The sequence below is a fragment of the Streptopelia decaocto genome, assembly GCF_964273445.1.
Source record: "Streptopelia decaocto genome assembly, chromosome: 3".
Lineage (NCBI taxonomy): Eukaryota > Metazoa > Chordata > Aves > Columbiformes > Columbidae > Streptopelia > Streptopelia decaocto.
This window is the reverse complement of record NC_138656.1, coordinates 94,005,388-94,033,142: the sequence shown is the minus strand read 5'-3', so window position 1 is coordinate 94,033,142 and position 27,755 is coordinate 94,005,388. Positions and strand designations below refer to the sequence as shown.

The 27,755-nt window shown below is 37.9% G+C and overlaps 1 protein-coding gene across 1 annotated transcript in view; it reads right to left on the bottom strand.

Moving 5' to 3' along the window:
• The window catches only part of KHDRBS2 (KH RNA binding domain containing, signal transduction associated 2), a gene marked incomplete at both ends in the record, with an annotated part of 324,097 nt that overhangs the window by 132,457 nt on the left and 163,885 nt on the right, over positions 1-27,755 (bottom strand). The window contains one exon of the mRNA XM_082048177.1: positions 15,714-15,860. Within this exon, the coding sequence (XP_081904303.1) occupies positions 15,714-15,860 (147 nt within the window). The remainder of the gene's footprint in view (positions 1-15,713; positions 15,861-27,755) is intronic.

Below are 27,755 nucleotides of genomic sequence, written 5' to 3'. Positions count from 1 at the left end.
CTGGCAAGGGACAATGGTTAATTGGGATGATAATTCCACTTAATTGGTATGCCTGCAGGCAGTTAAGTGGCCTGTGAGGCTCAGAGCCTAATAACAGCCCTTCTTCCCTCAACAGCCCCGTGCCTGTCCAAAATCAGTAAACCAAAATGATTTTAATGCCCCCACGTACACATTAAGCATTGCTCAAAAGTTCACACTCTTCAGGAAGTCATCATTGGAAGACTTTTAAGGAACTTGGTAGTACTAAATTTTTCCAAATATGTTTAATCTCCGAGTAAGTAAATAAAAGACCAACATTTTTCCCTAGTCGTGGGATATTTAACTGCCAAAGTTTATCTCAGCCACCAGATTCCAATATTTTATTATTTTTTTTCTTTTTTTAAAGAAGAAAATCTAGTACTTCTAGTACAAATTGCATTTGACGTTTACAGTGATCTTGCCTTGAGATAATAAATTGTTATTCTCTCTAGCAGAAGAAACATAAGACTTGGTTTCCTTTGCTCCCCATGGAGTTTTGCTGAATGAAATCCAGCCTTGCCAACTTCCACCAGAAACTTCACCATAAAAGCCCCAAGGGAGCTCTCCCACATCCCTGGCCCCAGAGTCTCCTGTTTGTCCCCCTTCCCCAAAAGAGTGGCTGCTTCACCTTGGATCCCTCCAAGGCCACCAGCCCAGCTCCATCTGCACTGCAAGCCTGGCTCAAGTGCCTTCACCACTTGGCTTATGAAACAGCAAGACAGATTTACTCCCGCTACATCAAGTTGTTTGGGAAAGTTAAAATGTACAAACTAGAATGTTTATCTCAAAAAGTTCTGCCTTTCCTTGATGAAGATACTATTTTAAGGCTCCTCTTGACCAAGAAACCAGTTTTCACATAGCCTGTAGACATCTTTAAAGCCTGTACTCCTCCCGGTTGTCTGAATTTTTTTTATTTCAAACTTTCTGACACATAGATGACAGGTGCATTAGAAAATTTCTTTAAATATATAGGTGAAAAACACATTTCTTTATTTTTCCCCTTATTGTATCACAGCAGAATGCTTCATTTAAAATTAAAAAAAAAAAAAAAAAGAGAAGATAAAGACTTAATGGTAAGTTAGGCAAGCTTTTGTGTAAACTCCATCTTTTCCTCAAGCGTATGAACTAACAAAAAGTCAGACAGAAAAATGGTAAAGCAAACACCAAGTATCTGAAAATGAAAACACTGCAATTTGTATTTATCACACTAAAGAAAAAAAAAATTAAATGTTCAATATTTAATCAATGTTAGAATCTAGTTAAAAAGACAATAGTTATCTCTTGTTTCACTAATAACCTGCTGCTGATACACAGTTTTAAAATATCGACAACCATAAACATCCCTGCACATAAAGAGAAATACTGTTTCCATAATAATTATTTATTTGGGGCATTTGTATAATTTGGACAATTCTGTATTGGCCAATCATCATCTAGAATATGTTTCCTACACCCCTTTGGTAAGTACAGTCCTACAATTTGAGCTAGTGTATTAGTACGTCATGGTCTTGCTCTGCCAGTTCCAGTTCTAAGTCTTTTAAAAAAGGAACCATTTAGACTCTTACAGAGATACGGGAAACTATGTGTAGGGAGGGGTTTATACTTTCTTTCCTATAAAGTACCCTATTTCTTTGCAAGGACCTTTTTGGGAAGGGAGGAAATAGGAGACAGTTCCCAGTCACATAAACTCCATGAAAACAAATGTCATTAGCAGCACTCTCAGAAACCTCCTGAGGATATAATCTCCAAATCTTGCTTTTTAACTGGAAAAACGACTGTTCAGTTGTTTACTAATTTATATTTATGGCCTGACAATCTGTAAATTTAACTAGCAATTTTACAAAAGGAGAATATACCTAAGCAAACCCTATTAAAATAATGAGACAAAGAGTGCTCTTCATTAAAATGAATGCTTCGTGGTAACATCAAGCTCTGTCTTTTCTAGCTTAACCTTGAAGCAAATAAATTGCTTCTCTGATTTCAATTCAGCTAGTTACTCTCCACTAAAATTTCTCAGCCCTAAAATATCTAAAGCCTTGGAGGGGATCTTGTCTCCATCTGCAGATCTGCTCTTTGTAATGTTGACTGTTTCTCTGAGCACGAGTGCTCTTCAAAGCACACACAAAAATATTGTAATAGATCTCTTACTTCTGGGCTGTTTATCAGTGCTATGACATCTGTCCATGGACACAATGTAGTCACTGTTATCCCTTATTCATACATATAAACCTGGAAATCCTTTCCTGCTATAGATAGCCCATGGTCAAAATCCAACACAAAATAAAGCAAGTCTTGTATTTCTTGTCTCACCCTGCTAACACTCTTATCCAAGGAATTTGTACTCAGTGTAACTCCATACTGACCAACTACAAAAAAAAAATATCTTTGGTATGATCCTAGGTCAAAAATCTAATTTAGTTATTCTCCTTCCTGTCCAGCTTCAATTATTTCCCACAAATTACATGTTTTAAACTTTAAACAATGCTTTAAACTGCATTACACTGCTTGGAATTGCATACTTTTACTATTTTCCCCAGGATCTACAAAAGAAGTCAGAATTGTGTTCCAAAAATGCAGTGAGACTCTAGGTTGAGAAGCCTTTCAAATCCTCTCTTTTTCTTCAGAAAAGCAAAAGACCCCCATGGAAGACCTAGATAAAAATGCATATACATGAAAACACAACAGAGATGATCAGTGAACTTCTGAAAAGACCCCTTACTCAAACCGCCATTCCCAGGAGGAGAGGGAGCCCCATCTCAAGCAGTCCCAGCAGACTGATAAAGAAAGGCACGCTCTCATTCTCCAAAATCAGCTAAATGGCAGCATTACTAAGGGCTGTTTCTGCTGATAAATACTCACTGTAATTTCCTTGATTATCTACCTAAGCATTCCTGAATCATGCTAGCTAAATTGTTGCAGACCCATTTTGAACCAGGAATCTCTAGCAAGTCTGTCCTGCTGTGTTCTCCCTTCCTTTCCTCTGGCAAGCAGGAGCACATCCTGCCGTGCCTTTTATCCATCTATTGAAGGGGAAGCTCATTCCAACACCCTCCTTTGACACGGAAAGCATTTTTTCTCCACCTCTCTGAGCAGCCTGTTCCAGTGCTCTGTCACTCTCAAAGTAAAGAAGTTTATCCTCTTGTTCAAATGGAACCTCCCGTGCTTCAGCCTGTGCCTCTTGCCCCTCATCCTATTGTTGGACAGCACTGAAAGGAGTCTGGTCCCATCCTCTTGACATGCACCCCTGAGATATTTATCACCATTAATGAGATCCCCTCTCAGCCTTCTCTTCTCCAGGCCGAACAGAACTAGCGCTCTCAGTCTTTCTTAATAAGAAAGGTGCTCTAGGCCCCTAATCGTCTTTGTAGCCCTCGCTGGACTCCCTCCAGTAATTCCTTGTCCTTCTTAAACTGTGGAGCCCAGAACTGGATGCAGTACTCCAGATGCAGCCTCACCAGGGCAGAGTAGAGGGGAAGGATAACCTACCTCGACCTGCTGGTCACACTCCTCCTAATATGCCCCGTTGGCCTTCTTGGCTCATGGTCAACCTGTTGTTGACCAGAACTCCCAAGTCCTTCTCTGCAGCGATGCTTTCCAGCAGGCCTGCCCCTAACCTGTACTGGAGCCTGGGGTTATTCCTCCCCAGGTATAGGACCCTACATTTGCCCTTGTTGACCTTCATTAGGTTCTTCTTTGCCCAGTTCTCCAGCCTGTCCAGGTCATGCTGAATGGCAGCACAGCCTTCTGGTGTGTCAGCCCTTCCTCCCAATTTGGTATCACCAGCAAACTTGCTGAGGGTGCACTCAGTCTCTTCATCCAGGTCACTGATGAACAGGTTGAGCAGGACTGGACCTAACACTGACCCCTGGGGAACCTCACTAACTACAGGCCTCCAACCAGACTCTGCATCATTGATCACAACCCTCTGAGCTCTGCCATCCAGCCAGTTCATGATCCATCTCACTGTCCATTTATCCAACAAACACTTCCTAAGCTTACTTATAAGCATGTTGTGGGAGACAGTGTCAAACACCTTGCTGAAGTCAAACCAGACAACATCCACGGCTCTCCCCTCATCTACCCAGCTTATCTACCCAGCCTAACATTATACCATGATAGACTACACTACATTATAGTACTATACTTTCTAATAAGTATAGCAATATATATAATTGCATAGAACACAATACATACACTATAATAATATATAACAATATAGAAAAACTCAACATAGATTCTCTGTTCCCCAGCATTAAATTAAATAAAACAACTTCTAGCTCAGAACTGATAACAGGGCTGAAGTACAAGTCAAGATTTAGTTGATATACTGTATAAATAGCCTTCAACTATGGCCCCTATAATTTACATAAAATCAGGCTAGAATTTGGCAGAAAATGAAATACTTTCAGATTTTGCCTGCTTGCCATTTTAATAATGACATGACTCAGATAGCTGTTTGGTCTGAAATGTGACACAGGCAAAATTATTTTTTAAGGAATATTGCAATACATGATTGTACTACAGAACAAAATGGTATTTTGCATTCCAGCAGAAAATATTATTTCTGACCATGCAAAACATTGAGCTCTAAGTGGAGGCTGATTAATCAAATTAAAGCAGAGATCTCTTTAAACGTACTGCAACATATTCAGGCTATTTGGAAGACAGATGGAGATGGCAAAACCACACTCTCATTCAGGTATGCAATAACATATCTGGGACTCATACCATTTTATGACACTAATCACTGTACCACATTGAAGATGTTGTAGTAAAACAGACTGTCAGGATTCCCATTACACACACATTTTTCACAGCTTTATAACATATCACCTCTGTTTTTAACTGCACCTGCTTTCAGTTTGGTAAGCAAGCTCCTGCCCTGGATGCAGCGTGTTTTACATACCGATGTAAATCTATTAAGTGCTTTTTAAAGCAAGATACACAGAGAAGTGTACACCAGCCAAATCCCAAGGCACAATCTCTCTTTCTGATGTGCTTATAGGCAGAAAAGAAATCTCAGTCAAAATCAGAGCAAAATCTTTGTTTCATTTACCACTGGTTCCTTTCACTGATTTTCAACCAATCAGTTTAAGGATAATGACTGGGCAGCAATTACACCTGTCTACTGTGTAACTCAGCCCGCTGTTACATATGTAATTAGCCCTCTGTTACATATGTAATTGCCTTTTTTGACACTGAGGGGATTTTCTTAGCCCCTCTGAGATAATAGCTCTGGTTTCCTTAATCTGCTGTAACTACTGCTTTTTTACACCTCTTGACTGCTTTTTGCTTCTGTTCTAACTGTTGTGCCATGTGTGTTTGGCACCTAAGGAAATCCTACAGGCTAGGGACTTGGAAATTAAAACATCTCAGAAATAGTGTCTTTAGAAAAAAACATTATTTATTCACTTCCTTGAAAGTAACAATGATGTAAAGCAAATAATGAAAAAAATGAACAGCTATCACTCCAAAAGTGGTATTTTTTTTTCTCTTCAAAGTTCTTCATGACCTTTTGAAGTCCTCATTGCTCAGAAAAAATCACCCTTTGCCAGTTGTCCACTGACAATTCCTTATGTACCTATGAGAGTTTTATTTTGTTTCAGTTTCCCTTTGTAGTCAATGGACTACGGGCAGCTCCAGAGAATGATCCCTCTGATATTAAAACCCTGTTCTAGTATCACATTTACTTTACCTGGAGGCATGTCTCTCATCTTGATGTATCCCATGTAAAGTGCCTAAACCTAGCAGGGAGGCAGGATATAAGATGCATCCTATGCCCCTCTGCAAGTCTCATGCAAAGGAACCTACTGTGTTGAGAGAGAACCTGCTAAAATGAAATAACCTAATATCAAGATGCAGATCCTACTCTTCAAAATTTGATTCACCAACCAGGTTTGACAGAGAAAGAAGTTTCTCATACCAACTCCTTAAGAAAATTGCTACAGACACACCTATTTAGGGAAACTTTCTTATTAAGACGTTCTGAGCCCTGTCACATCACAGAAATGATAGATTTTTACAGGAATATCAGTTGTCACTAACACAATTTTATCAAACTTTTGCATTGAACGTGAAATTAGATTTGTTGAAAAAAATATTTTTGTCAAGACATAAAAATATTAAAGCAGTGGTTATATTCTGTGCTCATTTAAAAAAAAAAAAAAAAAGTTGGAAACTTTCCCAACTATTGAGTGAAGGGCTGGTGTCAGGCTGGCCACCACATCATCACCACGCAGTCACGCCTCTACCTCAAGGTTTTCTTTCACTGGCCATGTTTCTATTCCACCACTGGTCATTCCAACCTAATTAACTTTTGACTCACTGGTCAAGTCCATCTGTATCTGACAGATGTCCCGTAGTCCTAAACCTGTCAGTCCTTCCCAGTTTCATGTTCATCCAGAAGGGTGAGGAAGACACTGTCAGTGCCCTCACATGTCAACCAAAATAACCCAAAAATGAATGAGGTTGTGAATGTCTGGAATACGTAAAAGTTTCAGACAGAGGACACACCTCCTACCTGACCCCCCAAAATCCAAACATGAGACACAAAGTCATTCTAAATCAGCCTTCATTAGCTCTGCTGCTCACAGAACTGCTCTCAGGACAGCACACTGTGGCCCCTTCTCCAGTTTTCTGGCTTTTTTCTAAACAGGTTTTCTTAAAATTAACACGATTGTACTACTAACTGCAAAATACTGCACCACTTTGGTGAGATACAACTAAATTATACCATATTTTTTCCAGCTACACCACTGATATTTATGGAAACATTTTACTGGATCATTAATGTTATTGATAAAGTTACCATCTCCAGGGATTGAAGTGTATATCTTTTTTAGAATTCCTTTTATTTATAATGTTCCTTGAGCTCATTTGTATTATCATTGCATTGCTGGGCACATATTTCCTTAACAACTACTCAATTAAATATGAATTTTTTATTTCATAAATTTAATTGCTATCAATCTGTTTTCTCCATCTCTTCCTGATTTTTATACAGTGATTGTTTATAAGTTCTTGCCATCGTTTTATCACTGAGGCTGAACCAGAAATACATTATACTGAAGATATAATTTTTTCTGTAGAAAGTCGTTTTCACAGTCAACCAACAATCCCTTCAACTCGATATTTGAACTTACTTTTTCTTTGATAAAGCTCTCATGCCTATGAAGATTTGTCATATTATTCCTTGCCATTAGCACACTTGAAACTTTTTAAAACATCAGGAATATGTACAAATATATATCCTTTACTTACTGAAACCATCTCATATTTGCTCATACTGAATGTATTCAGGCTGTTGTCACTGGTCTTGTAGAAGTCCATTCTGTGGACAAATGTACCTTTATCCTTCATACAAATAATTTCTGATCAGGTTTATGCCATATGGCATGGTGCAGTGCAAATGCGACATACATTTTTAAAGGTCTCCATGGATGGAGATGAAAACTCTCACCAGCCATATCAAAAGTTGTCAAAAGATGAGAGAGAGCACCTTGTTGATTAATAATTCTCTCTTTGGTTATAGGAGAAATAATACTAAAAATAGCTGGGATCTTTTACTGCAAAGAATTGCTGAAAGATTTCATTATACTCTTTTACTAGAAATAAACTGGAAGAAAAAAATTGAGTGCTGATAAATGCAAAATAATGCACATGAAAATAATTAATCTCACGTATTGATAAACATGAAAATACTGAAAGTAAATAGCTCTAAATTAGTTATTATCATTCAAGAAAGATGCCCTGGGCTTTTTACAAATGGCATTCTGAAAACATCAAATCAGTGCAAATGGAAGAACGGTAGGCAGTACTAGGAAGAACCCTGACATTAACCCAGAAAATATCTCAAGAACCATTTCAGAAGTGTGCCGTCCTGGCCATCCCATCCCAACAGAAACAAACAAAAAAAAGGGGTAAGCAAAGGAAGACACAGCAAGATGTGGAAATGATTTTCAGATGTCACAAGGTTAATCAGAGGTACCTCAGTTTCCGTACATGAAAATCCAGAGCAATGTGAGTGATGAAAGGTGCAAGATCATCCACTGCTTTTAACCAAGCATGAACATGAGGGCACTCATGCAGTATCAAGCAGCTGCTTTAAAACAAACAAGAGAACAAGGGCTTTGTTTTCTTATTGTTGTCTTTACACATGGTGCATAATGAAACTGTCGAACTTGTTGCCACCTGATGTTTTCCTGAGGCAAAAAACTTAACTAAGGTTCAAGAAAACATTTAACAAGCTCAAGGAAGAGAACACAAATCTACCACAGGTTTTAAGGCAAGACAGTCTGGATACAGCCTTGAAAATATTCAAATTTTGACTGCTGGTAACTGAAAGAACACAACAGAGGAAAGATTACTCTGTACTAGTTCTTTTATGCTTTCCTAAGTGAGAGAAACTCGGTGTCCTCAGAATTTGCTACACTGACCTTTGCTACACCAATGAAAAACAAAGTTTGAAAATGCCACCAAAAACTTCTCTCTCTCCCTTTTTTTAAAAACAAAGAAACAAAATCCCCAACCAAAACCAAAACCCCAACAGACTGCCTGGGTATTATTTGCAGCATGCTTTTCAATTGGAATCAAAGCAGGAGTTTTGATTTTTTTTTTTCATTTGAGTGTACCTCCACAAATGAATTAAACCTCAAAATCTTATTGACGTTTTGCTGAAATAAGTAAAACAGAGATAAAGTAACCTGGCTAAGCCACAAACCAATTCCTTGAAACAACCAAAATAAATAACTCTTAGCTCCTTGCTTCCAGTCTTATGTGTATAATCCAAATATTGTCCTTTTCTTTCCTCATATCAATGTCTGAAAAAAATGAGACAAGTATACATGATGGGGAAACACATAACAACATCTTGCACATATTTTTCATTATTATGAAGTAATTTTTTGCATGAAAAACAATTATTTTAGACACATTTTTCATGCCTGTTCTTACATAGAATCACATGGAATTTTGTTCTCAGACCATGAAGTTGTGGCCTCTTCACTGGGTCAAATACCCAATCTTTATTGACGATACTGGCCAAATTCATATTCACACACACAGCTCTTAATTAAATGCCAGATGTGTAGGAGGATCTGGTGGCCCCTGTGAGGTGAAGGGGTTTGTACAGTCTAATGTTCAACACCAGGGCCAACTTCTTGCTACATATTACAAATCTACTGTTAATACACTGGGAGCAATACTGTAGGATTCAAATTTCTCTGCATGAATTTAATCACCCGCATGCAAATCTGTGCTTCTTATCTGTCACTGGTGAAAAACCTACACCTCGGCAAGAGGAAGCAGCAAGACAAGCTTATAAAATTGCTGATGCATATAGACTGACCAAGCAAGCTGTAAATACCTCTCTACAGCCATCTCTCAATAGTATGCTCAAATTAATCATCAGTGTAAAATTTCTGATCAGGTTAATGTCTCTGCTTAATCTGAAAAGCAAAACAAAGGGCTGACTCTGGCTATAAGCCTGTGCCTTTTTTATCGATTCCTTTGTGTGTCAGACACAGATCACCATGGGATTGCTTTCACAAACTAAATCTGTCTTTGGCATATCTAAAAAAGGTCTTAATTGACTCAAAAGAAGGAGTATCAACATGAGGCTGTGAAGTAGCTACACCACCTTGGAGCAACTGGGAGCTAAGCCGAGGCAAAAGATACCCTTTGGTCTGGGATGTCAACAGGAGACCCACCCATCACCACATGAATCTGAAGATATTTGAGGAATGATGTGCTCTTAGTGTTGTTGCCCATTTTATAGCTTCACAGCAGAAAGAACCAGTAGTCTATATTGTATATTAATAAGTAAATAAAAATTCTGTCAGTTAAGAAATCCAACATTTTAAGTTAAAAGGGCCATTTTAATGTATGTCTCCGCCCCCAAACCTTCACTTTGAGGGACAGCTTTAGGGTTATTTTCATTAATTTTAAAACAAGTGATTTAAACTATGCAGGTGCTGCTGCTTGATTGGCCAAAACTCTGGTTAAAGACCTCTCCACGGTCTGTAAAAAGTCAAGAACCATGGTCCACAAGTGATGATAACTCTCTTGAGTGCACTTGTGTTTGAACAGATTTTTAATAATTTGATTTGATAAGTAACGTGGAGGAAAAAAAAGCTGTGAAGAGGTGAAGTGCTATGACATTTTAGGCCTTGACAGAATCTGTGATTTTTTTTTTCCTTGATTATCAAAATTTGAACATGACATTGTCTAAGATGTTGCACACTGGGAAAAACAGAACCCAGCACAAGCTGCTCAAATAATTTTCTAATAAAAGTTTTAAAATAACTGTAGTTTTTAATAACTGAGTAATTATTTATTACTGCAAGTACCTTTGCAGAATGTGCAAGTATAAATTATTTACTTTGACAGGTATAAAAGATATCTATTCTTAGAAATGGAGCTGCGCCTCTGCTCACTGTTGTAGTTAAGGAAATATTTCACCTGTTGAGATACCACAGAATCACAATATGTTAGGGATTGGAAGGGACCTCCTTGAAAGAGACTGAAAAAAACCCCAATAACACAGCTTATTTAGAAACAAAAGTAAGATTACAAAACTATGAAGCGTGAAATCATAGGTACATAGAGATTTCATCTTATACTGTAGCACAGAAGAAATTCAGATGACTAATAAAAAATGTGCAAAATAAATGTCATACACCTACATATACTTTTTGTAAGTCAAAACGTTCTTTTGACAAAAGAATTGTTACTATGTGGTGTATATACTAAATGTAGCCAGCACAACATGGCATAACAGATCATTAGTAACTTTGGTCTGTAGTGTATGTGACTTAATACATATACAGCAAACATATGTCTGAGGTACAACAATTTCTTTTGAAATACTGGCTAGAGGAAGACCTTATAGAATCACAGAATTGTTTTGGTTGGAAAAGACTTTTAAGATCATTGAATCCAACAGTTAACCTAACACTGCCAAGTCCACTTCTAAACCATGTCCCTAAGCACCGTGTCTACACGTCTTTTAAATAAATCCAGGGATGGTGACACAACCATTTCCCTGGGCAGCATGTTGCAATGCCTGGCCATACTTTCAGTGAAGAAAAAGGTTTAAACTCTAAGATTATTTAATTGTTCCCACTGAAACGAGCTGGTATCAAAGTTTGTTTACCATTCCTCCCAAATCTTGTTTTTTTTCATTCCAACTTCTTTTATGAGTAAATTCCAGTATGAAATCATTAACTTAGCTTTTCACTGAAAAGCTCTTTTTCCTCAATAATTTTCCATCTTTTGTTAGGAAGACAAAAGAGCTGATGCTGGAAGGTGGATCAGTGAGAACGCTTATTCTTCTTAAATTATTAGCAGGCAGATTATTTCATCAACAGTATAAAGCAAGGTGAGATAAAAGGATTGAAGTTAGCTATTAAATAAGAGATTTAGGCATCCTCAGGGAAGACTGGGAGACATTGTAGCTTTAAATCACAGCAACAACATAAACACTTTCATTCACCTGCTGCCTCATCGCACTAATTCCTAATAAAGGAATTTGATTAGATTGGATCTGATCTGATTAACACCTTGAGAAAATACTGAGGTATACAGTCAGATCATCGCAAGCAATCACCCATCAACTAGACTGCATTAAATGACCATGTGTTTATCCCCAGCCTTTAAGTGTTGCCAGTATGCCTCAATTTAAAGCAGACACGAGTGGCTGGGGAAATGTATGCAAATAATTTCAAGAGTAGCTCTCACTGTGGTAATTGGTTTCATTTCTGATCATCTGACCACACAGTTGTAAACAATCTTTTTAAAGTGGTTGTGTCACCGCAGCTGCAACCTGCCCTCTACATAATGGCTCTCTATTACAGAGCACTCACACATAAAATGAATTATCACTATCTGCTTCCCTCCTCATCCCAAGGGATGCTAACTGTGTCAAATAAAAATGCTCTGCTTACAGGGATAAAAATGGTTATCAGAAAAAGATTTTGCATGTGTTAGGAAGCACAGAACTCCTAAAGACCGTATAGACCCTTGATGTATGGAAATGATAGCGTGTCCAGAAAATATATTTGTACATTTCGAGGTAAATCAGAATGATATAGTTGCATCTGAAAAGAATAATGTAGCATTTCATTGCTCATTAACGGTGAAGAAAGTTTCACAGCATTCACTAGCTATGAACCTTTTAAAGTCAGTAGAGATTGAAAAGCTTCTGAGTTACCTATCGCCCCAACACTGGCCACTTTAAACAGCTCCCCTTCCAGTTCACTGACCCGGCATCCCGTTCAGAGCCAGAGCCAGACCCAGGTCGCTGGGTGTTCGGGGTCACAGACACTTGGCAGCCAGATACCTACGGATTTCATTGATTCTATGTTGGCCACAGAGGCCAATCTGCAAAACAGGTGTCCTTCTCCTAAGCATCCCTGCTGTTTGTACTTAGGTAACGTTGGATAACTTACAGTATATTAACATCAGCTCCAAATTTGATTTTTACCCTAAAATCTAGACTTGGGGGAGGACATTTTGTTTTTTATCTTTACTAGATTGGAAAAAAAAAAAAAAAGTGGAGCCGGCAGTTGTGTTTCACAGCTCTGAGGTATTAATCACATTTACTTAACCATGGATCTTTTGACCCATCATACTTCTATTATATTCAAATGTTCATAATGAGAGTAAATATCAAAAGAAAATGGAGCACAAACTCTAGCTAGTAATTTCATATAAGACCCCCCCAAAAAGCCAAAATTCTGCTTAAAAAGCACAAAAGAACTAGCAAGGTCAGCTGCAAAAGTACGTCTTGTCCCCCTGGTCAGCAACGCCCTGACAGCAGCTTCCATGCAGACCTTGAACCATTTCCCAAATGGAAGCACCAGAAAGTAAATGAAGCATCTTGGTCAGCTGGCAAATTGCTGAGGGTTCAGTCATTCACTAAAAGGCCTGTTGGAGGGATCCCAACACACCACCTGAGACTGATCTGCCTGCGGCCTTGAAACATGTGAACACCTGGAACAGCCGCATAAAGAGCAGGAGTTGGTTTCTACCTCCAACGTGGGAGGTGGAATCTTCACTAGTAATAATTTTGGCACTATTCTTGGGCAAGGTCAAAGGTGAAAATTAAGTAGCTACATTTAAATCAAAAGTATTTGTTCATTAAAATTTTGCTTCAGTTAATAAACGTTCAGGTTTTTTTTCCTCAGTCCTATTCTACATTTTTCTCTTTGTCTGTTATTACATTTTCTAGGCCTTTATTTTAAAATTAAGTCTCATTAAAACTTATGCATAAAATATTAAAACACCCTTCCATCTTACTGAAACAAACAATCAGTATAATTTCTGAGGGCAATATTTCAGTTAAACTTCACAAAATTCATAAGCAATGTGAAAACTCATTTGAATAGTTTATTACATTCTTGATTTGATATAAATAAAACTGTTAGGTTCTACTGCTTTCATGCCTGTCATACAACTCCAGTATTCACTGCTGCAATAAATTAGGTCTTATAAACAACAAAACATCATAAAACAAACTCAAGAGATGCTGTAAATACAGAACAAAAAGGAAATTATCTAGTGCAAGCTTTTTGAGTGTAAACCCCTTGACACATGTCATAACCAGCCAGTTAATAATTGCTTTGTAAATTGTTGTAAATCTGAAATGAAGCACGGGGATAAAACTAACAAACAAGTCATAAAGTACATTTGCTACTTGTTTGGAGTGATTATTGCCGCTGCCAACAAAGTTCAAAATCTTCTAACAAAGAACCTGTTTTTATAGTAATATTTCATCCAGTGTAGCTATTACACTTGTGCCGGAAAATACATATAATCCTTATAAATAAATAACGTGTCACACAAAATATATACTTGTGCAGATGTTCAATATTTACAACAGTATCATGCCACAAATGTTAAGGCTGCTCTCTTCACACACTGTGCTCTCTCCCTTATTCACCCAGAACAGATTTTCTCAAGCTGGGAAGAACGTGTAGAGGGCACAGGAAAGGGGTTCACAGAGTGGAGAGGACACACAAAGCCAACTTTGAACAGGAACCTTTTATAGAAACAAATCCAAGTTTGGCCAAGTCATGAACAACTGTAAATAGGGTTATCCAAAGGACAGATACTGGCAAGCTTTGTAGTTGGCCCTGTTACCATTTTTAGCTATAGCACTCCTGATTTTTCGGGAACCTAGAGCTTAATTATAATTTTTCATTCAGTGTTACAGCTTGGCAGATCCTCACCAATAACTTGCAGCCAAAATGTCATTCCACGTTATGCTGCCAGCATTATGACACTGACCTAATTTGTCCCCCATATCGTATGTTCAACACAGAGTCCGAAATCATAGAAAAAAATGCCTTCTTGTCTCACAGTTCTTTTGCAGAATTTAAACCAGTATTTTGTTATCTGTGTTCCCAAATTGGAAGTATAATAGGTGATGAAAAGAGAGAATCAGAAAGATACCGTCAACTTGTTTAAAAAGTAGCTTATTTAACGGCACTCATTTAGTGCCAATAAATTTTATTACTGAAAACAAATATCCACCTGTTTATTTTTAATAATTTAAAGTTACTAATTTTGTATTCTTAAAAAGAAGTCTGGTTGTTCCAAAAAATTTGAGCATTTTAAATATTGTACTTAAATACTGTACATGTAATGTATTCTCCTTCCTTCCAAGAAGACCCAAAGAAATAAAATGTTTAAGTTCTGCTATGCAAATATACGTGTGCCTCATCTGAATATCTCTTATCTTGGCTTTGTATTACTTGTAAAAAAAAGGCATTCATCGACACTTTCCATTATTGCTGAGAGATATGGACAGTTATTGTACCTCATTTTTTTATCACAAATATTAACAAGCTCCCATAATATCTTTTTTAAGGAATGCAAGTCCTGAACATTTTTAGAGTTTTTAATAATCTCAGGGTAGACCTCAGATGATAATTCATGTAATTCTACTACTACACAAAACAACCTTTACTTTGTATTTAGTATGCATAAGCTTAAATTCTAGGCAAAATTTTAAGCATGGAAATGTAATGGAATATAGTATAAAGGTGAAGAAAATAAATTTCCAATAATTTGATGGAAAATCAATAGACAAAAAGGTAAATATGATCCGAAAGTGATATATTTCACGTAAATCAAACTGCAAATGTTCCCAGTTTTAGCATATGTTTCTGTGCTCTCCTAACTGACTGAGGATTGTTAAATTGTGGTGTGAGTCATGACTGGCTGGCTGAGCAGAAACGTCTGAGGAATGTTTTGCTCATGCTCTTTGTTCCACAAGAAATTCATTAACCTCATTAGCAAGACATTTAGATAACTCCCTACTTATGTAGAAAATTGTTTTTATAGACTAAATATTCAAAAATCTTGAAAGTGTACTCACATACTAATGATGAATTTCTGAAACCAGAAAAAAAAAAAAAAGAAGTAATCCACCTTTCTCTTCAAAAAACAAGAAAGGAAAGCAAAAAACAATGACAAATGGAAAAGCTAGAAATGAAATCTAGAAAGTATGTCAGGGGATCAACTGTGACAATTAATGGCCTATTTGGAATCCTCCCAAGATGAAAGAATGAAATATAAATGTTCAGCAGAACGTTTTTTTTGTCATTTCCTTGAGCTAAAGGTGCTTAAAGAAGGCACAAATTCTATGCAGCAAAATCATAACCAGTTGCAGAAGAATGCTGTAAATTACTTACGGGAACAAGGAATTTCTTTATTTCTTCCAAGGCATGACTCATCCGAGAATATGCCTCCCCAGGTGGAGCAAACACTTCAATTAATACATGAAGCTCATCACTCAAGTGCGCGTATTTGGCTTCTCCACTTTTCCTTAGTTCTTCTTCCTGTGAAAAAAGGGTGGGGTTCTTTTTAGAACTTGCAATCTACTAATTTTGCATTTATTTAGCATTTACAGAGAACGTGACAAAAGGACATAATATAAGCAGACTCCTAAACCCTTTGAGAAATAAAAGTCTAGTACAAGCCACTTAAAGATTTAAAAATCAATTTTGAGTGTCTGAATGATAAAACCAGCATAATTATCATCTACAACAGATTTTAATCAGCACACTGAAAAAATGCTAAATGCTCTAGAAGCGTGTCCTGAAATATTAAATCCATAATGGAAAAGCTGTATTAATCAGTCTGAATCTTAGCTATTCACAAAAAAAATCAAATATAGATCCATTTAACCAATTTAGAGAACTTTAACAAATGCTATTGTTTATTAAAATCTTTAAGCTATTTAATGAATATCTGCACGCTATATATCTTAGATTTATCTTTCCAATCTTTGGGTCCCAGTTTTCCAGCTATAAAATAAGCCTAATAATCCTACTTTATGTTAGTTAATGTTCTGAAACATCAATCCACTTTCTTATATAAGGCTTTGAGACAGTGAATGTAAATTGTAACACACATTCATAGTAGCTAACTCTGCATAAAAAGCGAAGATATAAGATAGTGATGATGTTAATGGCATTGGCTATGACAACATAATGAAAAATGTATGTCATTACTGCACAAGATTGCAAAAAGTAATGCTGAAGGAATGATGAGTTGGAAACTCAGTCTTCAAAAATATTTTGAGAAATATGATTTTGAAGAAAATATGTATGTATATCCACATTTTATAGATTGAAAACATACAGAAAAAGCAGTAAACTAATTTGCCTAAAATTGGGTAAAAGTTATATATTTTTTTAGTATATTCTAAAGCAATACTTTATGAACATTAGAGATCTACTTTATGAACATAAGAGATTTAAGACATAAAAATTGTAACAATAGATTACCATTCTCATTTAGTTAGTGTATTTAATTCTGTGTTCACTTATTTTAGCCTTGCTTAAATTATACCATTGCTTGGCACCAAAAATATTTGCATGATGCTATGCTTCAAACAATACACATTCAGCTCTTTTTATCTAGAGTTTTATCTAGGTCTAGCACCACGAACTTTCTGATCTCTTACAGAATACACAATGGTACATTCTTTGGCTCCAGAGCCCTAGATCAGACTCCATGATAACTCAACGTTTTGCAGATACTGATAAAAACATAACTCAGTAAATGTGATTTATTATTTGATTTTAAACAGTTGAAAATTGATATGATTGTTTTCAACTAAAAACTAAAACTTAAGCAGCATAGATGGTAGAATATTTTTATCTTTACAGTTAAAACATCTTCGGCATTTTAGCTTATTGCTGAAATCTCACTGAAATGTCCATAAGAACCAGTGCATAATATAACAGTCTATCATGAGATGTTACAGTACTTTTCAGGAGGAAATAAACAAACAAACAAAAACCAGCCGACCAACCAGCCAAACAAACCCAAAATCCCAAATCCACATGTCATTACAGCTTCTGGATTAAATTGGCATAAAATATTTCACCAGAATTAAGTTTTAATAGTTATAAAGAAACATCCTAGTAATTACTGAAAGTTTTTTTCATATTGCTTTTTAAAGATTCTTAGAGAAAACACCAGAAAGCCCCAAAAGTTGTCTGTCTGGAGAAGACTAACAACAAACTTTGTAAATAATATAAACTGGATCTTTATTTTCAAATGTAGAAAAAGTAAAATATAATGTTTTGTTCATTATTTTGGTGAGGATTTTGCACAGCTAAGACACCAGTAACATGATTTAACACAGACCTGTCTTATAGCAAATTAGGTATGTGCTTGTATAGTAACAATGGTAACGTTATTTCTCTTTTATTTTCTCGACAAACTCAGGAGTTCTGAAAATACATCATTTAATAACCTTCTTCCCAGGTTCAGCACATCCTTTCTGTCACTACTCAGCAGTAATTTCTATAGCTATTAGAAAAAGCAGGCTAGGGCCATGAGATCCTCAACATTTTTTTCTAAGGATATCTAATGATATTTTTTCTTGTGAAACGCATGGGGTAAAAGACTGAATTTTCACACAGTACCTCTTCCCACAACAGGGTAAAAAGTCAGAAAAATGCTTCTTTTATTGCAAGTGTGTGTACTGATAGAAATTTAAATCACTTCAGGAAAAATACGTAGGAGTAAGAATTCATAGACCACACGAGCACTGCACCAAGCTTTGCTTCCTGAAGCTAGTGAACATGACTGAATATTTTAGGACTGAATGTAGCCTTACATTTAATGTAATGTAACGTCAGATATCAAGCATTTAACAAGCAAAACAACAAACATAAATCACATTGTTGAGGCAACACTCACCAAAATGGAAGGTTACACCTACCAGTAGGTAATACAGCTTTCCAAGCACAATACTGATGAACAGGCTCTCCTGGGAGCATGTGAAGTTGGACAACACCATTGTAGAATCATAGAATAGCTTGCGTTGGACCTTTAAAGGTCATCTAGTTCAACCTTCCTGCCATGAGCACGGACATCTTCAACTACATCAGGTTGCTCAGAGCCCCATCCAGCCTGGCCTTGGAAGTTAACAGAGATGGGGCATCTACCACGTCCCTGGGCAACCTGGGCTAGTGTTTTACCACCCTCGTAAAAAAATTATTCCCGATGTCTAGCCTGAATCTTGCCTCCTTCAGTTTAAAACCATTACCCCTTGTCCTGCTGCAAAAGGCCCTGCAAAAAAAGTCTGTTTCCATCTTTCTCATAGGCCCCTTTCAAGTACTGAAAAGCTGCAATAATGTCTCCCCGGAGCCTTCTCTTCTCCAGGCTGAACACCAGCTCCCTCAGCCCGTCCTCACAGGAGAGGTGTTCCAGCCCTTTTAAGTCTTCATTATACAGCAGCACAGCCCAACTGCACAGCAAAATGGTCAGAGCATCCACACTACTTATATTTAGGATTACAGCACTACCCCTTCTCTAGCACTTCAGTGAGATCTGCTTCCTTCTAATTGTAGCCTGTCTGCACAAACCGGTTTCCCATTAGAAGTCAGAGAGCCTTCCTGGAGCCCAGCTTTGGTTTAGTTTTGTAGGAGAGAGGCCCAGTCTGCTCCCCGTGATCTGCTCACTGTTAGTAATGGCCCAGTCGCTGGGAATGATCAGGAGGCTCTCCTCCAAACTCAGCTTCTGATTCAAACTAAAACACTAATGGATAAACACTCCATGTAGTACCGGTAAGGACAGAGACTGATTATGAGACTTTCTAGCATCAGTTACATGAAGGCAAAATGAGGGAGATAATAATAAATCTATCTTATATGGTGTTATTTATAAGGTTATCTGGGTGCTGTCAGCCTTGCAAGACTCTGCACCCCTAAAAGTCTCTAATGCACCAGTCCAATTATTAATACCTGTGAACTTCAGATGTTTCTTATATAATTCTGCCTTGACCACCTGTGAGGTCCAGCTATTCCCCACAGTGCTGTCTGTAACTTTTGTCGGATTCTCAGAGCTTTTTGTGTTCTACTGTTCTAACTGCTTAAGCCTACTCACATAGACATGAACTGAATTGCAGTGAAAGACAATGTTACATTGAAAGCCTGATGGATTCACTGTAGGGAACCACCCTGAAAACAAGCAAAATGCAGTTGTCTTAGGCATTGGATCTTGGGAAAACAAAACAGAACAAAACAAAACAAAAAACCTGGGATCTGATCAGTTCTGTTTTACAAAATGAATGGAATAGATTCCCTGAGCTTCTGGTTCAGTGATGGCAATCGCTCTTAGTACTGATCCTCAGGTTAATAACACGGCCCTTATTTACTCTATGATGATTAACTCCACTGTGGGTTGAGCACAGCAGAGGAAACACACACACCACCCTCCAGAAACAACAGTCCCCTCATCCTGATCCTCTTACACTCCCTTCTGCATGCCAATTCCTTCCATCTCTCAAGACTGATGGTACTATTCTCTATATCTAAACCCAGCTCCCCTCATACTCTGTGCTTCAGGCTTCCTTCAGCCTCATCTGCTGCTTCACAGTGTGTCTGTCACACGGTGCCGAAGTCCACCTGCCCTTAACCTGATGCACGGCTCTGTAACCCACTCTCTCATAAAAGATAACAGATATTTTGAAACACCTGCTGTGGTTTATAATTTACAGTTGACCATAGCAGGGAAAATGAATTATAAAGTCTATAGCGGAAACCTGGGGAGCACTGACCTCTGCAAAAGTGAAGTGTGTGAGTGATAAGAACATACAGGACAAGAAAAATTATGAATTATCTCTGGATGAGAAAGCAGCCTTACGATTTTAAAAGGATATGTTCTGGCAGAGAACTGATTTCTGGCCAGAACCCTGACCAAAATGCTTGAATAAAATTACTGGAAGGAACCTGAAGGAACAAATGGAGTTTACATAGCAGAAAAAAAACCCCAAACCAAACCAAAACACAAAACATGATCCAGATTGGTGAATAAAAGGTGTCCTCATAAAACTGAAATAACAGAATATCCAAGAATAATAAAAAAGAAACCTTCATAAAGAATTGTATAGATCTCAGAGATAAATTTCGCCAATGCAGCACATGGAACTTCCTATAATGTAACAAATACAGCTACGAAAATAAATGGGTATTTGAAGAACAATATGAGAATTGCAGTGGATTATATATCTTTCAAGAATTTGCAAACAGAAACATACCACAGAGACAAGACAAAGGTGATAATCAGAGTGTTGTTCCTACAGAGGCATTGTTCATAAGATCAGTGGACAATGCTACAGAAGAAAATTAATGAGCCTGCAGCTTGACAAATGCAAACCTATTAATTTTTAATCTGGACATAAATGCAAAACCAAGCTGTTGTCTGAAACACTGATTGTAGTAAAAGTAACAAGTGAGCTATATGGTAACAATTAAATCAGAAGATAAAATTTCTCAGTGGTACCTGGTTTTAGGGTTAGAAAGTTTTCAGGTCCTAGGTTCCAGGAACAAATAGTGTTAAAGGAGAAAGAGAGAACAAAAACAACCATGGAACAACTGCAGAATGGATGAGAAGGAATGGGGCAGAGCAAAGTTAAAAGAGCTTAGCCATCCCTTGACTCCTGTTTGTAGAGAAGTTATTCTCACTTCAGGAAGAAGAATAAAGAAGATGAAGACGATGAGTACATGAGAAGAGTTCGCACAGCAGAGCTAAGACACTGGGTGTACTCTACTCTCTTTAAAACACCCACAGTCAGCTACAGAGATCCCATAATGCAAAACAAGCATGTAAACATAATGTTGCTTACAACAGATGAAATTTTTGGAGATACAGATGACAACAATTATTTTTCTATACTTGATGCATCATCAACATTCTTGCAGTTACTTTGGTGAAATGAAGAAGAGAATTGTGTACATTCAGTACTGCCTTTGGCAAACAGACCCTTCAATTCAAGGGTTCTTTATTTCCTAATGTTTTTTATAATGAAACACAACACCATCTTAATGGCAAAGAGGTACAAAGCTATACCTAGGTCATATTTTTGTTTAGACAGATGAGAAGGAAGACAAAGACAAATCAGTAGAAAAATGTGATGACAACACAACCATTGCATCACTATTGGAAGAGCCTGAATGCCTGGGATGAATGTTAGATGAACAAAAATACAAATTTTGTGAAAAGAAATAAATGTTTAGGAAAAAGGGTAACACATGAAAGTGGTATGTGCCAAACCTGAGGTTACAACCAGTGACTACTGTGACCAATAACTAGTGATCTATGTATAATTATCTGCCAGAAAGCTGATAGTGCAGAGACAGAGTTGGTAAACCTACAAATGTTCCTACACTTGCACAAATCTAAGCAAAAGATAAAACATCATAGGCAAGAATCATCTGGTCATTAGACAACTGCTGTTAGAACTAAACAAGCCAAAGAGGTTCAATGAATATAAACAAATAATTTCAATAAAAAGTTTGAAAAGCTCATGCAGGAAATTAAAGAACCTTAAGAAAAGCACAATTACCTGATTACCTGATGCTTCCTAAGAATATTACCTTCATCCTTAAACTTATGATCACAACCAGGGAACACTGCATTGAGGGTGCATTTGGAATTAGCAAGAAGACTGACTTAATTAATGAAAGTACAAAATGTCATGTTTTTATTTAGGAGAGGCTAATTACCAATTTGTTGCATCCAAGTTACAAAGTAGGCTGTTTGAACTCCCACCAAGCTCTTACACTCTTAATATGGGCAAAAAAATATGCCTTATATGAAGTGTACTATTTTTTTTTCTTAATATAATTGTAAACGTCTAGTCAAAGAATCATTAGTGGTCTAGTTCCATATTAACAACTGCAGCTCAAATTACATGCAGGTAAAATGACATATACACAGGCTTTCTAGTCTCTGAGCTTTCCTGGTGTTATGCTCACCCTTGCACTGTCCTGTGGGGTCCTAAGGTTAATGGCTTCGTCTGGGTGGGGGGGACTGTGAGCTGGCATTATCTTGAGTCCTTTGCTATAAGATATACAGTACTGATGGTGACAGTTTCTTCCTTCTCTCTCCAGGAAGCACTTGGGCTATTTTTTAGGTTGTAAACATGCTATATAAACTGTTCGTTTTCCACCATTCTGCAACATCATTTTCAATCCAAATTCACTATATATGCTAAGTTTTACATGTGCTGTACACATTTTCTTTGTTCTCTTTGTTACTCATAAAGTGATTTTAACCCATGCTCATTTATGGTCAGTAACTGACCTTGATGTCAACTCCCTGTTTACAGCACTAGAGCCTTCCTTATCATCCCGTGCCCCTGCTTTCAAGGTCTCCACTTCCATCCCACCCCTGTGCTCCCCTATGTTGCATTTTTGCTCTACGGCAATAGCAGCATCCTCTATACAGAATGACTACCTATCACTATCTGTCACTTACAAACATGCTACAAGTCTAGGCAAAAGCTGAACCAACACAGGTAAGAAGAAGCCAACCATTAGGCAACTGGTGCTAGAAGTGCAAAAGCTCAAAGGGAGCTTGGGGCAGACCAGAGCGTGCCTGGAAGGGCCTAGCCCTTTTGAGAGTGTGGGAAATATTAGAAAGAATATTTATACCAATTCTGGAAGGAAAAATCCGTATCTAAGCTATTTTACATATAAGCAGAATGAAAAACTTATGTTTCCAAAGAGTGAACCAGCAGAGGGCTAATGCGTGCACTTACCTTTGACTATGACGGAAACTGAAGTTTCACTTTGGGAATTAATTTATTTGTATATTTAAACCCAATTTCATGACAAAAACTCTAAGTACACACTTAAAGGTAACTACTTACTTAACCACCCATTTGATGAAGGATGCCTTTCCAAATACCAGCCTAGAGAATAAATCCACTGAAGCATGTAGGCATTATTTCAGTGCCTAATTGCTATTGTAGGTGCCTACATAAAGAGATTTCCAAGCCTTCCTTGATCTAACTGCATAATCTACGCACTTAGCTTGCAGCTGCAAAATAACTTAATGCCCAGGATTTAAGCATGACTTTGACCCTAAGCACCAGGTTGTGGCCATATATATTCGTGTTCAATAGCTTCCTAGCCCTGAAACCTATAGAAGCCAGACTTGTGCACAGTAACACTCCTCAGGCACAGAAGTGTCTGACCAGCAGTGCCACAGTACAGTGAAGGAGACCTGATAGTTATTGAAAGTTTAAGTTTCTCTGGGATTCATAAAGTAGTGAGGGACTAAATAAGATAAAAGTTCTGAACACAAGTGTACTGAATAAAAGTGTGGTACTGCTGCCCTTTTCCTTAATGAGGTAGCAGCTGGAGAGCTCATCAAGTTACACGTTACAAAAGTTAGGAAACAGGTGTTCATTTTAGGTAAGTTGCTAGATAAATCCTACAAGAACCATTTGGGGGCATATTCTGTTAAACTATTCATAAGTGATCTAGAAAATGAGTTGAACAGTAATAAAAATTCCCCAGTGATAAAAACCAGCTCTATCTGTGTGTACTATGAAAGGCTCTAGATAATGTTATTTCAGGAGTGAGATCTTGGAGGCTTTACATTCCATTCTGCAGAAAGAATTCATATAGTGTCCAACAGCAATTAAAAGGACATCCACTATTAGGTATTTTAAAGAAAGGAAGAAAAATGAAACATCAAACACAATTAAGCCACTGCAAAACCTGTACTATTCCCCCACTCTCAATACTGAAGACCATTCTGGTGCCCCAATTTTAAAAAGTATTAGAACCAAAAAAGATAGAGATGAAAGGATGATTATGAGTAAGGGAAGATTTCCATACGAGAAGCTGAATGCGAGTATCTTGGCAATCTTGTTGTTCCTGCAGTTCATGATGTCCTGAAACAACTAACTATTGGAAGGCCTCTCAACTTCCACTAGTTCTTGTGTTCTTACCCAAGCTTTTAGTCCTACAACTTGCAGGAGTTGCAGACCGAGCCAGTTCTTATGTTATTCTGTTTCACTAGGAACTGTGAATGCACAGAATCATAGAAATATCTAGATTGGAAAAGGCCCTTAAGATCTTCGAGTCCAACAGTTAACACTGCCAAGTCCAACACTAAACGATGTCCCTAAGCACCACATCTACATGTCTTTTAAACACCTCCAGGGATGGTGACTCAAGCTCACAATGCTTTCCATTATTTTTTTTTTTCCAAACATCCAACCTAAACCTCCCCTGGCGCAACTTGAGGCCATTTCTTCTCGTCCTGTCACTTGTTCCTTGGGAGAAGAGACCAACACCTTTCATGCTACAACCTCCTTTCAGGTAGTTGTAGAGAGCAAGAAGGTGTCTCCTCAGCCTCCTTTTCTCCAGGCTAAACAGCCCCAGTTCCCTCAGCCACTCGTCACAATACTTGTGCTCCAGACCCCTCAGCAGCTTCATTGCCCTTCTCTGAACTCTCTCCAGCACATCAGCGTCTTTCTGGCAGTGACGGGCCCAGAACTGAACACAGGATTCAAGGTGCAGCCTCACCAGCACCAGGTACAGGGGGACAATCAATTCCCTGGTCCTGCTGGCCACACTGTTTCTGATAGAAGCCAGGATGCTGTTGGCCTTTTTGGCCACCTGGGCACACTGCTGGCTCACATTCAGGCAACATCTAGCAGGGCATGACATGTTATATGCATACAGAATAAAACAACAGGAAAATCTGATGTGTTTTTGTCCTGTGATATTTGTAATTGCTTGCTGAAGTGTTAGGTGCATCTTTTTTATAAACAACATGTATAACATAGACATGTACCCTTAAGGCAGTCATGTGTTAAATATGGAACTCACGTCTAATAGTGTTTCTCCTTAGGCGGCATATTTTGTTTAAAAGATCCTGCTACTACTTAGTATTCAAATGAGTTCAATGTAGTGCTTCATCTAGAAAGCCAGGTAACACTTCAGCTGCTCTGATTGCTCATTATAATCAGAGATGAGAGAGTGCAGAAGAGCGATCTACAGCTACTTTCATCTGCAAAGTCAGGAATCACGACTGCTGCAAGACACATGAAGAAGCAACTGGTGCCTTAACCCCCTGGCCCCCTTGGGGTGGCTGCTTCCCCCAACCCTCCCATGCAGTGGGACTGCTTGAAGGATCACGCTGTTGTGTCTCCAACCAACCCTTTGAAGTTCAACTGGAAGTTTAAAAGCTAGATTTGATCATCCCATTTAACTCCTCATTGCTTTTTCTAGTGAGTCTGCACCATTGAGCAGGTTTCCATGTTAATGATTTGTACCCTGAAATGCAATGGTACCCATGATGCGGGAAAGGTCCTTCCTTCAGCACTTGGGATAAGTGCTCCCTCATGGAGCACACTGGCCTAGGCGAGGGAATGAGGATGGTATGGATTCCAGCAGTTTGAAGACCTGGCTGATAAGCTGTACTTAAAAGTTAATTTTCTTGCAACTGGCCTGATTGCCAATAATTATTTCCTAAAGGCTGTCCCTTGATTAACCACAACATTGCAAACGAAAGCAGCTAATGGATTTGAGGATCCTACCACCAAATATAGAATTATTTCTATCCCTTTGATTCTCATGCAGTGATGCGGAAACCACATTGGTGAGGGAAGCCACACTAGTGGAGGCAAATTGGACCCTGGGGAACGAAAAAGGGAAAGGAAGCTCATAAATAATTGGCAAACACTGTAGCTCTAATGGCATTTACACAGACTAAAATGTTTCAATATCTGAAATTACTTAAAAAATGCACTATTATCTTCTGAAAAAGTACTTGAAATAACAGAAAAATCAAATACCTGAAAAAACAACCAGCGTGTCACATTTTTTCACAAACATATCCTTTTTCTGAGCTAGAATTTTAACATCTCACAAATTAGATTTTTTGTCTCATAAGTGACAGTCACACGTCTTTGGAGTTTGCACTTACTTTTCCTTTCCTTGTAAGATCAGGTTTTGCATAATGAGAAAGAAAAGAACATGCATTTCAGTGGCAAAATTATTTTTTTCCTCTATCCAGAAAACCTAACTACTCACATCACATTCATTTAGACAAATTTTACTGAGAGTGCAAGTTCTTGGACGATTTCTTACAAACGTGTCAGAAGTAGTTAACAGATGAGTATGTTACAGAAACACTGCATATATCATGATTTTATCTCTGACAGATTTACTGAATGCAAATAAAATTGCTTGCAAATAGTTTCTTGGTCATCTCAGCCATGATAGTGATTTGCTCTGCAAAGATGGAAGAACACATTTTCTAATCTTCTCATAATGGAAAACTCTAAGGATATTAGTCCAATATAAGCTGTAAATGAGCCTGACTAAAAACCCTGAATTTTTTAATGAGTAGTGATTATAGCAATTCTAATAGCAATTTACTAGAAGGCTCATTTTCATGAAATGCACAGAGTACTCAGACCATGGACAATTCAGGTAACATCCAGCTCCTTGACTGTGCAGTCTAGACCTGACCTGAACTCTGAACCACAAGAGAGAGACTTAAGAAGCTACCATTCCTAAAGCAAAAGTAAAGGAAATCAAAATGTGTTCCAACAAGTTTATCTTAAGATAACTTGGCTGGGGGGGTCAGAAGGGATGATGGCAGCTTTTGGTTGGGGTAGCTTAGTCTGTGACTCCAACAGAAACTCCAGTGTTCCTCACTGTGAATTTCTACAATAAATTATTTACCCAAGAAAAACAGAGATGTATCCTCACTGGAAGGCACACTTACCCCTTTGGCGAGGTACACAAAATCGTAGTATCACAAAGAAAGAAACCTGGAGGAAGGCAAGGACTTTCCTCCGGGAATTATAATGTTCAAAATTTCATGTTGTTCTTTGTAGTGCCCCACAGGAAACACCAGGTCTGCATTCACCTCAGAAGAGCTCACCTCTGGCTGAAGGGTCACTGCTACCCAACTGGCCTGGCCAAGACATTAAGGACTAAAAGCAGAGAGGGCATTTCCTCTAAAAACTCACAGCATGCTGCTCCTGCTCCTCTCCCCAGAACCTCTTGATGGTGTTCAAACCAGAATGAGTTATCACAAACACGCCAAACAAATGTAAAATTGCAAGAGTAAAATAATTTAAAAATTCAGTTTAAAGCAGATCACCGTACTCCAGAAAAGGTTAAGTACCAGCAATCTTCAGAGTCGGCTAATTTTACTGCACTAAAAATTAATATTCATTTTGCACTTAAATTTTATCGTCCAGATCATCCTTGGCAATTTAAAGCACTCCTCCAGCCCCCTTTATGCTCTCAGATTTATGCAAGAAGACATAACCTTGTTCACAGGCTTTGAGTGTTGCAAAATTTTCGTTACACAGTAGCCATATCTCAGATAATCACAAAATATGCAGATTACATTAATCAATTATAGTAAATTCTGCTTAACGCCACCATCAGTTTATC